At 37.4% G+C, this 16143-nt stretch overlaps 1 protein-coding gene across 1 annotated transcript in view; it reads right to left on the minus strand.

Annotated features, from left to right (window-relative positions):
- SBF2 (SET binding factor 2) overlaps positions 1-16143 on the minus strand; it is a 636061-nt gene that overhangs the window by 78189 nt on the left and 541729 nt on the right. Inside the window, exons 23-26 of the mRNA XM_042783055.1 lie at positions 12383-12510; positions 10655-10830; positions 8089-8234; positions 5722-5920 (exon numbers count right to left, since the gene is read on the minus strand). Of these exons, the coding sequence (XP_042638989.1) occupies positions 5722-5920; positions 8089-8234; positions 10655-10830; positions 12383-12510 (649 nt within the window). The remainder of the gene's footprint in view (positions 1-5721; positions 5921-8088; positions 8235-10654; positions 10831-12382; positions 12511-16143) is intronic.

Below are 16143 nucleotides of genomic sequence, written 5' to 3' on the forward strand. Positions count from 1 at the left end.
TACTTCCGTAGTGATACTGCCTCGGAAACCCAAGGAGGGGTTGCTATAAGTCAGGTCTGACTCGACAGCACATAACACAACAACAATTATTTGTTTTTAGTTTATGAACATTTGACTCATTTTTGTGTAATGACTTTATACTAGTGAACTTCTAAATTTACTTATTAATTTCGAAAGTTATCTGTAGATTCTCTCAGTTTTGTATGTATACATTCAGGTCATCTGTGAATAATGAGAGTTTTATTTATTCTTTTTCTATTTTTCTATCTTTCAAAATGTGTTTTTCTAGCCTTTTTTTTACTGTCTAGGACCTCTAATGGTCGCAGCAGTATACTGACAGGGAACTTGCAGAAATGGAAGCTGGACTCAGAAGAGGACGTGGGATGAGGGATATCACTGCTGATGTCAGATGGATCTTGGCTGAAAGCAAAGAATACCAGAAAGATGTTTACTTGTGTTTCGTTGATTATGCAAAAGCAATAGACTGTGTCAATCATAAAAAATAACGGATAACACTAAGAAGAATGGGAATTCCAGAACACTTAATTGTACTTATGAGGAACCTGTACATAGACCAGAAGGTTGCCATTCAAACAGAACAAGGGGATACTGCATGGTTTAAAATAAGGAAGGGAGCACATCAGGGTTGTATCCTTTCACCATACTTATTCAATCTGTATGCTGAACAAACAATCTGAGAAGCTGGACTCTTTGAAGAAGAACATGGCAACAAGATTGGAGGAAGACTCATTAACAACCTGTGATATGCAGATGACTCAACCTTGCTTGCTGAAAGTAAGATGACTTGAAGCATTTACTGATGAAGATTAAAGACTACAGTCTGGATTACACCTCAACATAAAGAAAATGAAAATCCTCACAACCGGATCAATAAGTAGCATCACGATAAATGGAGGAAGATTGAAGTTGTCAAAGATGTCATATTACTTGGATCCACAATCAACACCCATGGAAGCAGCAGTCAAGAAATCTGATGCCATATTGCACTGGGCAAATCTGCCTCTCTGAAGACTAAGGTGTGCCTAACCCAAGCCATGGTATTTTCAATAGCCTCATATGCACATGAAAGCTGGACAATGAATAAGGAAGACTGAAGAAAAGTTGATGCTTTTGAGTTGTGGTGTTGGCAAAGAATACTGAAAGTACCATGGACTGCCAGGAGAACTAAGTCCAGCCAGAATGCTTCTTGGAAGTGAGAATGGCCAGACTTCATCTCACCTACTTTGGTCATATTGTCAGAAAAGACCATTCCCTGGAGAAGGACATCATGCTTGGTAAAGTGGAGGGTTAGTGAAAAAGGGGAAGTCCCTTTGAGATGGATTGACACAGTAGCTGCAATGATGGGCTCAGGCACAGCAAGGATTGTAAGACTGGTGCAGGACTGGGCAGTATTTTGTTCTGTTGTATATTAGGTTGCTGTGAGTCAGGGCTGACTGGACGGCACCTAACAGCAACAACAGGACCTCTAGCACAACAGTGAGTAGAAATAGTAGGAGTGGGCATCCTTGTCTTCTCCTATCTAAGAGGAAAGTTTTTAATATTTTACCATTAAGAATTTTTTTGCTATAGGAGCTCTGACGGTATAGTAGTTAAAGCATTCTGCAGCTAACCCAGAGGTCAGCAGTTTCATCTCACCAGCTGCTCTGCAGGAGAAAGATGAGGTAGGCAGGCTGCTTCTAGGAAGATTTACAGCCTTGGAAACCCTATGGGACAGTTCTTTTCTGTTCTATAGGGTTGCTATAGGTGGGAATCAACTCAGTGGCAGTTGGTTTTAACAAATTAAGAAGCTGCCTTTCTATTTGAAACTTGCTTAGAATTTTTCCTTTAAATCATAAATTTATACTAAATTTTACAAAATGGTATTTTGTATCTAATGAACTGTTTATTTTTATTTTGTTAATGTGGTGAATTTTCATTGATTTTCAAATGTTAAGTCAGGCTGTGTTACTTTAATAAATTCCATTTGGTCATAATAAATTATCTTTTGTGAAATGAACCTTTTTTTTGTCATTTGACATCTTTCATTTTCTCTATTGCTATGAGTCAGTGGGTTTGTTTTTTCATTTTCTGTAGTAATGCTTTTTTTTTTCTCCCTTCACTTGTTCATTTATTTTACTTTTTAAACTTTTTATTGTGATATGGGTGAAAGTTTACAAAGCAAATTCATTTTCCATTCACCAGTTCACACACATTTTGTTTTGTGACACTGAGTGCAATCCCCACAACATAAAAGCTCTCTTCCCACTTCTTCCCTGCAGTTACCTTTGCCCTATCTTCTTTCCTATGCACTCCTGCCTTCTGAGCTTTCTCCCTATGCAAATACTGCCCTTCTGATCGCCCATGGTTGCTTGTTCTAAGGTGTGCACGTCCCCAGTGTAATTGTTCACTTAGTAGGTCTGTCTATTGTTTGGCTGAAAGTTAAGCCATGGTCTAGTAACGCTTTTCACTTTAAAATCTTTGATATAAATACAGTGAGAGCTATTTTTAATGTAGTTTTCCATGGTGTATTTTTTCCTATTCTTTTACTTTCAATCTTTTTGTACTCTTATATTTTACATATATCCCTTAAAAGCAACATAAAGTTTTTAAAAAATACATATTCTGATAATCTTTGCCTGGAGCACTTAGTCCTTTTACAATTAATATAATTACTGCTACATCTGAATCTAAATCTGTCACCTTACTGTTGTTGTTAGGTGCTGTGGATTCTTTGACTCATAGTGACCCTATGCAGCAGAACAAAACACGCCCGTCCTCAGCCAGCTCCATGATCCCTGCTATACTTGAGCCCATCACCACTGCCACCGTGTCAATCCATCTCGTTGAGGGCCTTCCCCTCTTTCGTCAACCCTTCACCTTACCAAGAATGACATCCTTCTCCAGGGAATGGTCCCTTCTGACAACATGATCAAACTGTGTGAGACGAAGTCTGGCCATTCTCACCTCCAAGGAACATTCTGGCTGCATTTCCTCCAGGACAGACCCGTTAGTTCTTTTAGCAGTCCATGGTACTTTCAGCATTCTTCACCAGCACCACAACTCAAAAGCATCAGCTCTTCTTTGGTCCTCCTTATTCATTGTCCAGCTCTCACATGCATATGAGGTGACTGAAAATACCATGGCTTGTGTCAGGTGCACCTTAGTCCTCAAGGAAACATCTTTCCACCTCAGCACTTGAAAGAGGTCCTTTGCAGCTGATTTGCCCAGTGCTATACGTCGTCTGATGTCCTTACTGCTACTTCCATTAGTGTTGATTGCAGAACCAAGCAAAGTGAAGTCTTTGACAATTTCAATCTTTTCTCCATTTATCGTAATGCTGCTTATAGGTCCAGTTGTGAAGATTTTTGTTTTCTTTATATTGAGATGTAATCCATACTGCAGACTATATTTTTGAAGATCATCTTACTACTTGCTTTCTATTTGTACCAGCTGTTCTACGTTCCCTTCTTTTTTCTTGCCTTTTTTTAAAATTGTATTTTATTATTCTATTTCCTTCTTTCTAACAGCTTGATCTAAACTAAAAACTCAATGCCATCGAGTTGGATCCATCTCATAGCAACCCCTTCTTGGGTGTCTGAGGCAGTATCAATATGGAACTAGATTGCCCAATTTTCCTTCTGAGGAGTGGCTGGTAGGTGTGAACCACCACCCTTCTGGTTACCAGTCAAATGCCTTAAGCACTATGCCATCAGAGCTCGATATCTATTATTTTGTTGTTGTTAAGTGCTATCAAGTCAGTTCAGACTTACAGTGACCTTTATGTACAATGAATGACTGGTCTTGTGCCATCCTCACAATGTTGCTATGTTTGAGTCCATTGTTGCAGCCACTATGTCAAACATGTCATTGAGGGTCTTCCTCTTTTCCACTGACCCTCTACTTTACCAAGCATTATGTCTCTCACTTCTAAGGAGCATTCCAGCTGTAGTTCTTCCAAGATGTATTTTGTTTGTTCTTCTGGCAGTCCACTGTATATTGAATATTCTTCAACAATACTGTAATTTAAAGGCATCAATTCTTCTTTGGTCCTCCTTATTCACTGTCTAGCTTTTGTATGCATATGAGGTGATTGAAAATACCATGACTTGGGTAAGGCACACCTTAGTTCTCTCTTTTTTGATTCTTTTAAACACTTTAAAGAGGTCTTTTGCAAAAGATTTGCCTAATGCAATGTTATTTGATTTCTTGACTGTTGCTTCCATGGGAGTTGATTGTAGCTCCAAGTAAAATGGAATTCTTGACAACTTCAGTATTTTCTCCATTAATTATGAGTATTATTATTTTATACCACTATAAATGCTTTATAGTGAGTGTTCTAAAATAAGTGGTCTATTAAAATTTTGTTGTTTCTGCCAGACTGAAATGATAAATGAAATTTGCCCTCTTACTGGCAGGTGTGATTTAGATAGCAAGCTTCCCAACCACAGCAGGACATCACACCCCAACAATACCATTTATACTTATCTACAAAGGAAATTTAGTTAGAATGACAGAGAATCCCAGGAAAACTACTGCATACTCAACTTAAGTACTCTTTTAGTACTTAACATAAAATATTTGGCTGCAGTCTCAAACTACATTCCTAATTTGTTACTCAAGTTTCACAATGATGCTCGTAAATTCAAATCATAATTAAAAATGAAATATCTATGGTTCTTCAAGAACAGAGGTATTGAAACAAATAGTAACATTAAGAACTTTCTAAAATGTGTATAAGGCTTACAATTTACAAAGTGCTTTTACACCATTATTCTACTTCATCAAAGCAGGAATTCATGAATGTAAAGAAAACAACTTACTTGGAGATGAAAATGACTAAACTTGTGAATGGTGGAAATGTAGTTTTTAAAAATATAGATTTACATATGATAAAACACGGGTTAGGGCTTAACAGATTTGGAAAACAATGAGAGATAAGAAAAAAAGATAAAATGTGTGCATTTACATTCTTTAAGTAATATTCCCTTGAAAACATTCTAATTAGACAGCATATAAAAACTCTGCCTACCTAATCAGCAAATTACAGCCTGGGGGCCAAATCTGGCCATGCTCATTTGTTAACTTACTGTCTAGTGTTGCTTTTGTGACAGAGTTGAGCAGTTATGATAGAGATCCTATGGTCTGCAAGTCTGAAAATATTTACTACCTGGCACTTTACAGAAAAAGTTTGTAGACCTCTAGCCTATACCAGACTCTCCTACCTGCCTGGTCAAATACTATTCTTCAAGCTGTCTTCAAATATGGTCTAATGCACTGCCATCAAGTTGGATCCTACTCATAGCGACCCCTCCTTGGGTTTCCAAGGCGGTATCACTATGGAAGTAGATTGCCCCATCTTCCGAGGAGTGCTGGCGGGTTTGAACTGCCAGCCTTCTGGTTAGCACTCAGATGCCTTAGGCACTATGCCACCAGAGCTCCCTTCAAATATAGCAGCCAAAGGGAAATTTATACTGGGTACAAGAACTTTATCTTTTTACTTTCCACCCTAACGGGCACTGTTCAGTGATATACTTTTCAAAATCCCAGTGAGATATTTGCTTGTGCTGCATAAAAAGAATGTCTTGGACGCATATCCCTCAAAATCTTGCACCTATTTTCTGGCATTTTCAATCTATCTCTGGGCTATAGATACAAATAGCCCATTCAAGATGCAAATGAAAGGAAAGCAGGTATCTTTTTAGAGCCCACTAGCAGGCTTACCTCCGGCAGAGTGAATACATCCTGTTGGATGCAGTGATTCGAAAATACTCTGGTTTGGAGCGGGAAGAGCTGCCACTTATGGTTCCCAAACCTAAGCGCTGATAGTCTCTGAAACAAGCTTTTTCCACTAACTGCTCCATTGTAGACTTCTCAGAGGCCTTCAAAGTGGTACTCGTGGGGAGTTCACTGTCATCTGAAACTGTGATGAGAGAAGCCGATTTGAAGAAATGATGTAGCTTGAAGTAAAGGATTAAAATCTTCCTTTTGAAGAGGATTCTTCAACCAGGAGAAGTTTGTATGAGGGCTACAGGTATTGTGTATATCACAAAGTAAATAATGTAATTTCTATGAGGAATCATTTTACTCATAGATTAAATTAAAACAGCAATGCACAGTGAAGAAATATCAAGAACCCAATTCATTAACCAAAAATGTTAGGGAAGGAATACCATTTAAATAATTTCTAAAAACAACATTATTTTGAATTCATTCCCCATATTCTTCTGTTTCAGTCAGGTTTGCTTATTAGTGCCAAAATGTAGTAGTTTCTATTTAGGATTGTATAAAACATTCCAATTTTGTCAGAGGCTAAACTGTCAGTAAAATTAATCTTTAAAATGTTTTCAGTTAACTTTTCAGAACATAAGCTTTTATCATGAACTTCTAGATTAAGCAGAATTTCTTTAGCAGAACAAGATCTTTCTTTTCTCAGAGGTATAAAGAAGTTGTACTTTTTTCCTGGAATTTTTTTTTGTTAGAGGATGTGGTATACATGGAAAACTCCCTCACAGTTTTGCAATCACAGGTTACAGAATCCTTTAAGATTTTAGATGTGGGAAAAATTTACCCAATAATCAAATATTTTAGGGAGGATTAAGAAAAAATAAAAAACATTCCTAATTGGTACTGCATGTTCTAACTAAAAAAATTCCACATTAAAAACTATCCTAATTTACTTTTATATTTATTTTTAAAGTGAGAGAAGTCAAATCAAGTTTTCAGTCTTTGGAAATATGCTCAAAGTACTGATAGTCAAGGGAAAGATAAGGCTATCTTCCATTTAAAAAAAAAAAAAAATCGAAACTATCAGCTTATCCCTGTAACTGAAGACTTTGTGTTTATATTTGTAAACTTCACAAAGCAATGTTATATTCAGAGGAGCAAAGAGAACTGTATAATTTGGTCTTTTTGTGGAATAACTATCACTGAATGATAGCTTTTGTTCCATGAAATCACAAAAACTTCAAATTAGAAGAGGCAGCAGTATTGGGAATCAGTGATTATTTTGTGGCCTTCTATGTGTCTGTAAGGTAATCAGGGCCCCAACAAGTCATCACTTCAGTAATATGATTATGGGTCTTCTCACTGCCCCCAGAGGCAAGCATGTAAGTCCATACATTCACATAGGCACATGTGCGCACACATAAAATGACATATATTCTTTATTCCAGCTAATAGAAATGGAGATCTAGCCAGTGATATCTATAGAAACGAGGTTTCTCTTCTTGAACATGTTCTTGTTATTAGCAGTAGTAGTTGTAAAATCACTGGTGATTAATTCTAAGCTCCTGAGAGGAAAATGGGTGCAACAGTATTTATTCTACCTCCTATTAGATCTGATTTTCTCTAGTATTCATTTCACAAGTACATCAGCTCCTGGATTAAGAAGAGGAGGCAATCATTAAATAGGACATTTTGCTATTGCCTGTGGTCTCCAGTTTCCCAATGGAGAGGCATTGCAGCTTCCCAAGTTCTGTTCTTTCAAATGTTTATTGGGCATTTTTTTCTTATCACCTAAGAATTTCTTCATCTTAGGCCTCTCATCTTGGTTAAGAGCACCTACAATGTTCTTAAGAAAACCCAAATCTTCAACTTGTGTAAGAATATTCAACATCCAATTCCATAAGAATAAAGCATAAGAGGACTATCCTATAATATATATTTTTAACTTTATTATTTTTTTTTAACTTTTTAAATTTGTGATTTGGGTGAAAGTTTACAGAGCAACTTAGTTTTCCACTCAATAATTCGTAACATTTGTTTCGTGACACTGATTGCTGTCTAACTACATTTCTTTTGCTGTGGGGTTTCCTTATTTTTCTCTTTAATGAGACCCACATAAAAATGATCAACCAGCTCTATAGGTTTAGTGAAGGAGAAGTAAAGTTTAACACAATCTTATGTGAGAAATGGAATATTGGAAAAATAATTTTTTCTGGTTCTGAGAAGTTGGTAAGTGTCTCAAGTTTTCTCATGAGATCTGTTTTAGTGCTGAGTTTCAGTGCAATTTTGCAAGTTTCAGTCTCATTTCATCTAAAAACAAAGAATAAAATTGAATAAATGAAAGGAAAAAAAATTCTCACATACCAGATACATCATCTTCTTCATTCCATCCAGGACGATTCACTCTCTCTTCTACAATTGTCCCTGTCCTTCTCTTCAATAAATATTGTCGCCCAATTGTCATTTTCCCTGCTCGTTTGGCACCTTTTACAATTGTTTTTGAGAAAGTACTACAAATAAAAATTACCCCAAAAACAATTTAGTATGAAGATATTATTTATAATTTTTTGATACCTATATAGTGCAAGTTGTTTCTTCTCTATTTCCACAGCCACTATTATTGTCTAGACTTTCATGAGGTCTCTCCTTTGGAACAATTTTCGTATGTCTACCAAAGTCATTTCCTATAAAACATCACTGATATCAAGAACCTAGAGTAGGACACAGACTACTTGGCATCCCAAATCTAAACACCTCAGTTTGGTTTTTTGGTTAAGCATGTCTAACCCCACCCTGGTTACCCACACCACACACCTCTACCACAATTCCCACACACCTTGCTTGTGGAAGTGCTCCTGCATGTAAAGCTATCCTGCCCCTTTTCTACTGATTCAAACTCCCACTAGCACATAGCCCTTTGTTTGAGATTGTATGGCAATTATAGTTAGAAACACTTTTATTTTTTCTTAAATATTTTGAGGGTATATATGTGGTGTTTTGCTTCTAATTAGCTGTAAACCTTCTGAGGTATGGAAAAGAATAACATTATTTAATATTATTTCCCTTTCTAAGAGAAGAAAACTAAGAAATTGGAAATTTAGCATCTTTTTGAGAATTAGCATTAATTAAAGGGACTGGCAGCGTTTCGCTGTGCTGTACGTAGCGGGTCACTATGAGTTGGAGACGACTCAACGGCACTTAACAACAACAAAGGGAAATCAGGATGCAAATCACTTTAGACTAAAAGCACTTTATTTATTCAAACAGTGTACTTTTACTGATAGAAAATATGGTACGGCGTATTTACAACCCAGGGAACTAAACAAAGAAGCTATTTTCTAACTAATAAGATAGAGATGAAGATTTCAAGTAACATTATTTTTGATTATTCTTTTATTGTCAAATAGTTTGATCAGACCTTGTCTTTAGTCATGTGAATTGTAAACGTGAGGGTTATGAAAGATGTTTTAGACAACTGTTGAAAATCATAAGATACTGATATTTCCAAGCTTAAACCTATTGTAAATCACTTCAATAAATAAAGTAGGATTTCTGAAAAAAATTTTCCAGCTAGAGCTAAGTCCTTTGATTCAAATATTCATGCTGATTCTAGAATGTTTTAGATTTCTAGAATGTTTCTAGAATGTTTTAAATTTTAAAATTGCTGTAACCCCAGTCACAGCTGAATACAACAGAGGTGATTATATTTTTATATATGTATGTATGTATTTCTGACAGTTTCTAAACCTAAAACACCATATAAAGCTCTGCTGCTTCCACAGAGGGTGGAAATAACAAATATCGTAGGCTCCACAGTACCAAGAAAGAGGCTTGGCTCACTGTTGTAAGTACCCAGGAGGCTGTTCGTGCCCACACCTGGATATTCTCCTTTGCTTACCACAGAACAGTGGTACAGGTGGCTAGCTATGCAATCGAGAAATGACACACTGTCTGGAACCTGAAATCCTCTGTAATCTCCAGTCTGCCTCACAAAGATAAAGGGAGGGCCCTTCCTCCAACATCTGCAAAGTTCCCTGTAATAGGTACTTTGTACTGGCAGACACCTAATTCCAGGTAATTAATTAATGATGAAAATGAACAGAAATTTTAGCCCCTAGATTTTCTCACTGATTGAATAGAACCTGAAAACAAGTTATTTTATAATAACTGAAAATGTAAAATTTCAACATAAATTTCTAAAAATCTTCATCAGAAAATAAGAATAATGCAATGCCTAATCCTAGATTGGATCCTATCCAGAAGGAAGAAAAAAAAAAGCTATAAAATACATTATTAAGATAACAGTATTATATCAATTATGTTGCCTGGTTTTGATTATTGTACTTTAGTTATATAAGATAATATATTTCTTCTTAAGAAACATTCATTGACGTATTTAAGGATAAAAAGGCATTATGTATGTCATTCAAATGTTTCAGGGAAAAAAGTAAGAGAGAGAGAATGATAAAGCAAATGGAGTAAAGTATAAATAACTGGTGAATGTGGGTAAAGGACATACAGAAATTCTTTGTATCACTGTTGTAACTGTTCTGTAAGTTTGAAATTGTATAAAAATAAAAATTTATTTAAAAAAAAAGAAAGAAAAGAAGAGCTCCCATCTCTCGAACCCAAACTATTATTCATGAAACCTGAAGGTGCTCCAACAGTCAGAAAAAGGGAAAACAGAATTTCACATCCTGAACATGTATCATGAGTAATGGACATGACAGCCGAAGCTGCTTATAGTTTTAGAAACTTGTTACATCTATCAATTCTGCTATTTCATAACCTTATGAGTTTGACCAATGGCCTTGACAGAATAGCAAACAAAAAGAGCGATCATTTAACATACCGATACAAAGAATGGGCCACCTCCCTTGACAGTTAAAACATGGAAAGGCTGAAATTAAAAGACTTTCCTCCCTCTTACCGAAAGGAGGTGTTCTTCTCCTTTTGTTTGGGTAAAATTATTTGTGGGGTAGTTTGTCCAGCAGCAAAAGCAAAGGTGCTGAAAATGGATTGAGGATAACGGAACTTCATCAGCTGTTTTTTAAAGATCTCTACTACTTCTGGACTCACTTCTTCATCAAATGCTACTTTAATCAACTAGAGACAAAAGAGATTAAATACATCAGAAACATCAAGAATTTCCAGACAACTTTTGCCCAAATCACTGAAATAGGAGAAAATAACAAAACTAAATGGAAGACTTTAGAAGTTGAAGGACCTTGGAAATTACTCAACCCAATTTTTTTTCTTTCTAATTTTAAAAAATAAATAAAAGTGAGGCTCAGAACTTGCTATATGGTTGGTTGGCAAGATGAATCATGTGTCTTGAAGGTGGGTTTCTCTATGACTCTCTCTTCATGAAAGGATGAGGAAATTAACTTTGCGTGGCTGAAGTACCAAATTTGCCCTTTCCATTTCTCAGTTGTTGGTTCTAGATGGGGAATTTGGCCTAATAAGGTATCTTTCCCAGCCACTCCTCGGAAGGAAGGTTGGGCAATCCTACTTCCATAGTAATACTGCCTCGGAAACCCAAGGAGGGGTCGCTATGAGTTGGGGCTGACTCAATGGCAAATAACAACAAGGTATCTTTCTACCTGGAGATACTATAAATCTTAGGAGGAAATAATTCAATTTGATTAGAATCCTAACCAGTGTAGTCATCCTATGTTGTAGCTCATTGGGCAGTTGCAACAGGGAGGAAATCCCTAGGGGGTCACTGCCCTGAGGTGATGGGATAAGGTCGGAGCCTAAATATCAATCAGCACCGCACATTTTACACAGTCAGCACAGGGAATCACTAGGGAGACCCTGACTGGAAGGAATGAGGCCAGAAAGGGAGTGCATGGAAATTTAAGAAGACAGAGACAAAGCATGAAGAATAGGAAAAGCAAAATTTCACAGAATGATTTTTTTTTTTTAAAAAAGGAAAAACTAAGAAAAGATTACTTCTTTCAGTGTCTGGTTTGCATAAGTAATTCCACAAGTTCTAATCTGTTCAGAAACCCCTGGAAAAGCTTTGCTTTACAACTAGGGATTACTCAGTTAGTGAGTCCCTGAGTGGGATAAACGATTAATGAGCTCTGCTGCTAAAAAGTTGGTGGTCTGAGTATACCAGGAAGCACCCTGGAGGAAAGGCCTGATGATCTACTTCCAAAAATCAGTCATGGAGCATAGTTCCACTCTGTCACAAGGTTCTACCTGAAATCAACTAAACGGCCATCAGTTGGTATGGATTCAATTAGTACCAAAAGGCCATCAGCCCTACACATGCTTCTCAGAGTTTTATCTCTTCCACAGAAGAGCAGCTGGGCACTTCCTTCTGAAACAGATGCCATGAGAGCTGCTTTTTATCTAAGGTCTTTAGCAAACATAAATTGAGTTATGACGTGACAGAGAGCAAAGCCAACTGTGTGAGTTTCTAAGATGACTAAATACTAGTAATTTATTGATTTTCAGAGTTGGCTAATGGGCTCAGGATATGAGGGATTAAATTAAAGACTATTCATGAGTTTACTCAGCTGAAGACTACCCTCCCCAGATCCTTTGACCTTCCTCATCCTCATCCTCTAACCTCTAACCACAGAAAATGGCCACATTAAATGTTTGAAAACTGTTGAACAACAGAAGAACAGCCCCCTTTCCTAAGTACCTGAAAAGATGCTGATGTGATCTGCAGTCCTTCTTGCATACTCTGCTGTAGCTGGTTCTGCATTGTGATCTTCTTCTCCTTGGTGATAGAGGCAACGGGAAAGCTCCTCACAACTGTTTGCTCACCAACTGGGGAAGACAAGATGACTCAGCAACAGCACTTTATAGGTCACTCCACTGCTCACCTTGTCAATCCTTGATAGAGAAATGTCTCTGGTGAGGGCAACGCCCAGGAATGCAGTGAGAGAAAATGGCAGGATTCTAGAAGGTCGTTCATTAATTTTATTCCACGGCAATTCCCTCCTGAAACACAATCCTTTCCCAGAATGAGAAAACGGTCACAGCCTACCTGTCTTGCTTCTTTCCACCTCCCCAACCTACTATGAACCATACTAGATCACCTGGTTTAAAACCTACCCTACAGAAAGGGTAGGTTTTATATAGGAAAAAGAAGTATCCTCAGATATTAAAGACATTCAAGATATTTAATGTAAGAATAAAACAAAAGAGGAAAGGTTTTAAAATACGTTTCCATATATGGCAAAATGTTCTGAGATACATATATGTACACTTGCAAAAGGTGGAACCTGTATAAGGCAGAAAGCTGTCAGAGGCAGAAAACTAAAATATTTTCCACTAAAATGAGCAACATGAAAAGTGTTAAGCCTGAACCCTGACAAAGGTGGAAAACCTGCGAGATTGAGACAAACCAGGTAGTCTCACCAAGTTCCAGCTCTCACAGTTTTCACTGCATATATGAATGATGGACCTTAGAAAGATACAGGAGTAGACTTTAGGCTCAAGGTTTTTAGGAGTTTAAATATTAAAGTAAGAATGAGAAAATACGAATAAGTATTTGTGAGTTATCCAAGGTAATGAAGATAAGAGTATAGAAAAGAAGAGCAAGCACAGAACCTTCCTTAGAGAGCACTCAGTTCCTCACAGGAGAGGACAGCCACAGGAAGGATTTAACACCATAACTAGCTCCTAAGTTTAAGGGAACAAACTACAATTGAATATTTCAGAAAAGAAAATCTCTGCATGTAGATAGGTAGACAATGATTTCTAGAAAAGGTGAATGAGAAGGTGAGCTTTGCAGAGGTTGTATGATTTGGATTTACAGAGAGAAGAAAGAAGAAAGGGCAGGACAGACAGTCATATGAATAAAAGCACAGGAGCAACAATGAGCAAGGCTAGTAAGAGGGGTGAGATTTGAACTCTGCTTTATCTGATTTAAGAGCCCATACATTTCTCCACTTATTATCATCAGAATTCCTCATTCCTTGGACCTATAAATAGCTGACCTGGACAATTCTGACTCTCCTCTTATGTAAAGTCCATACTCGGAGGCCAAGCAAAATCAGGATACACATAGGATTTAAGTTCTAGCTTTATTTAACAACCTACACTTATAGAATGCAAGTAAAATTAACAGATTTCTCTGTGTCATTGAAGGGGAAATTGCTAACCAGAAGGCTGATGGTTCAAACCCACCAGCCATTCCTCGGAAGGAGGTTGGGCAATCTACTTTCGTAGTGATACTGCCTTGGAAACCCAAGGAGGGGTCGCTACGAGTTGGGTCCGACTCGACGGCACATAACAACAACAACAACAATATACTTAAAGAGAAATAAAAAGATTCATACTAAGTATGGCTTTCATTTCTTTAAAAGAAATAAATTTCAGCCATTTAAGTAACCATTCAAGTAAGTATCTCACATTTATGTGCCCCAAATACATGCATGTAGCCACTGATAGATCACTCAGAAAGTCCTTGTACAACTGTATATTTAGTTCCTTTTAAAAGTACATTTACTTTCAAACTTAAATGTAATTTGTGTACAATGATATAATAGGAGAAAGAGCTCTGGTGGCGCTGTGGTTAAAGCACTGGGCTGTTAACCAAATGGTTGGCAGCTGGAACAACTAGCCGCTCCAGAGGAGAAAGATGAGGCAGTCTGATTCTGTAAAGATTTACAGCCTTTGAAACCCTATAGGGCAGTTCTACTGTGTCCTATAGAATTGTTATGGGTTGGAATTGACTCGGTGACAGTGGGTTTTAATATAATAGGAGAGAGCCGAGAAAAGTTGCTGTCTTCACTTTTTCAAAATATTTTTTGAACTAACTCTATGGATTAATTTCTTTATTGGAATTTATAAGCTTTTTGTTTATAATACAGAAGCAGTATTTTATGACCAAGATACCATACCATCTCAATTCTACCCAATGAAACAATTATGCAACTGTGAGCTTTTAAAGACAATACATTTAATACGTATTTTATACATATGAAACCACTAACACAATGAATATATTCCTGAGTGGCACAACGATTAAGTGCTCGACTACTAGGCAGAAGGCTGGCAGTTTGAACCCACCCAGGGATCTCTTGGAATCTAGGTCTGCATTCTGCCTCTGGAAAGTCCCAGCCCTGAAAATCTCATGGAGCAGCTCAACTCTGCACACAGGATGCTAAGAGTCAGAAATGACTCGGCAGCAACTAACACCACCACCACCACAATGCACACACAGCACAAAGTGCACACTCATCAAGTCCTCCTGACTGAATGATTCAGAGCACGAGGGAACTTTAGTGCATTAGTTCTCCATCTTCAGTACAATCACAATCAATTGCACAGCTTAAGAAACAGACCGATGCCTTGGTCTCCAATTCCTACTTCTCCAGTGTCTAATTTAATTGTTTGAGGGTTGGGACCAGAAATTGACAATGATTTTTAAATCACCCCAGATAATTAAAAATATGTAGCCAATGTTGACAACCACTGAATCATCACAAATCAAGTCCAATTTTCTAATTGTATACAAGAGGAAACTGAAGTACAGAGAGGTTAGGTGATTTAGTTAAGCTATCAAGATTGCTCAATAGCAGAGTCAGGATCCAAATTTGAGCTTCTTGACTTACAGTCCAATGGTTTAGTCTAAAACCTTATATTACCTCACCATCAACAAGAATATTTCATTTAGAGATGAGAGTGATTGTTTTCCACCACCTGCATGTCAGTTTGTTGTACTGTAGTAGTTTGCATGTTGTTATGATGGCGAAAGTTATGCCACTGGTTTTCAAATATCAGCAGGGTCACCCATGGTAGACAGGTTTCAGTGGCCCTGCCCCACTAAGACAGACTAGGAAAAAAGGCTTGGCAATCTACTTCTGAAAATCAGCCATTGAAAACCCTATGGTACAAGACTTGCTTACTTCAGATGTGTCATCAGGAGGCACTGATTACTTTGGAAAGACACCACGTTTAGTAAAGTGAAGGGCCAGCAAAGGCAAGGGGAACCCTCAATGAGATGGACCGACACAATGGCCCCATCAATGGCCTTAAATACATCATGAAGATAGTGCAGAACTGGGCAACGCTGCATTGTGTTATACGTGGGGTTGCCATGAGTTGGAGATGGCAACTAACAACAACAGAAATGAATGACTATAAAAAAATCATGAAGATTGCTTCTGAATAGAGAATGCTATTTCTTTCTAATATAGGGGGATGAATACAGTAATAGAAAATAGGCAAAAACTAAAGTTGAAGGAGTCCAGTGAGTAGATGTTATCTGCTAAGAAGTAAATGGGGTTAGTTCAAGTTGTAGGGCATAACCCTGTGATGCTTCGCGTATCCTTCCACAAAAGGAATCATGTGTCTGGAAGATCTTCACTTTACAGTTAACTGTAGGGCCTAGAAAACTAGGGCAAGTCAGCAAGGGACATATTTAGCAGCTGGTACTGTGAATATCCCTAG

Source organism: Orycteropus afer, unplaced genomic scaffold (genome assembly GCF_000298275.1).
Source record: "Orycteropus afer afer isolate SDZICR_OR568_19922 unplaced genomic scaffold, OryAfe1.0 scaffold00014, whole genome shotgun sequence".
Classification (NCBI taxonomy): domain Eukaryota; kingdom Metazoa; phylum Chordata; class Mammalia; order Tubulidentata; family Orycteropodidae; genus Orycteropus; species Orycteropus afer.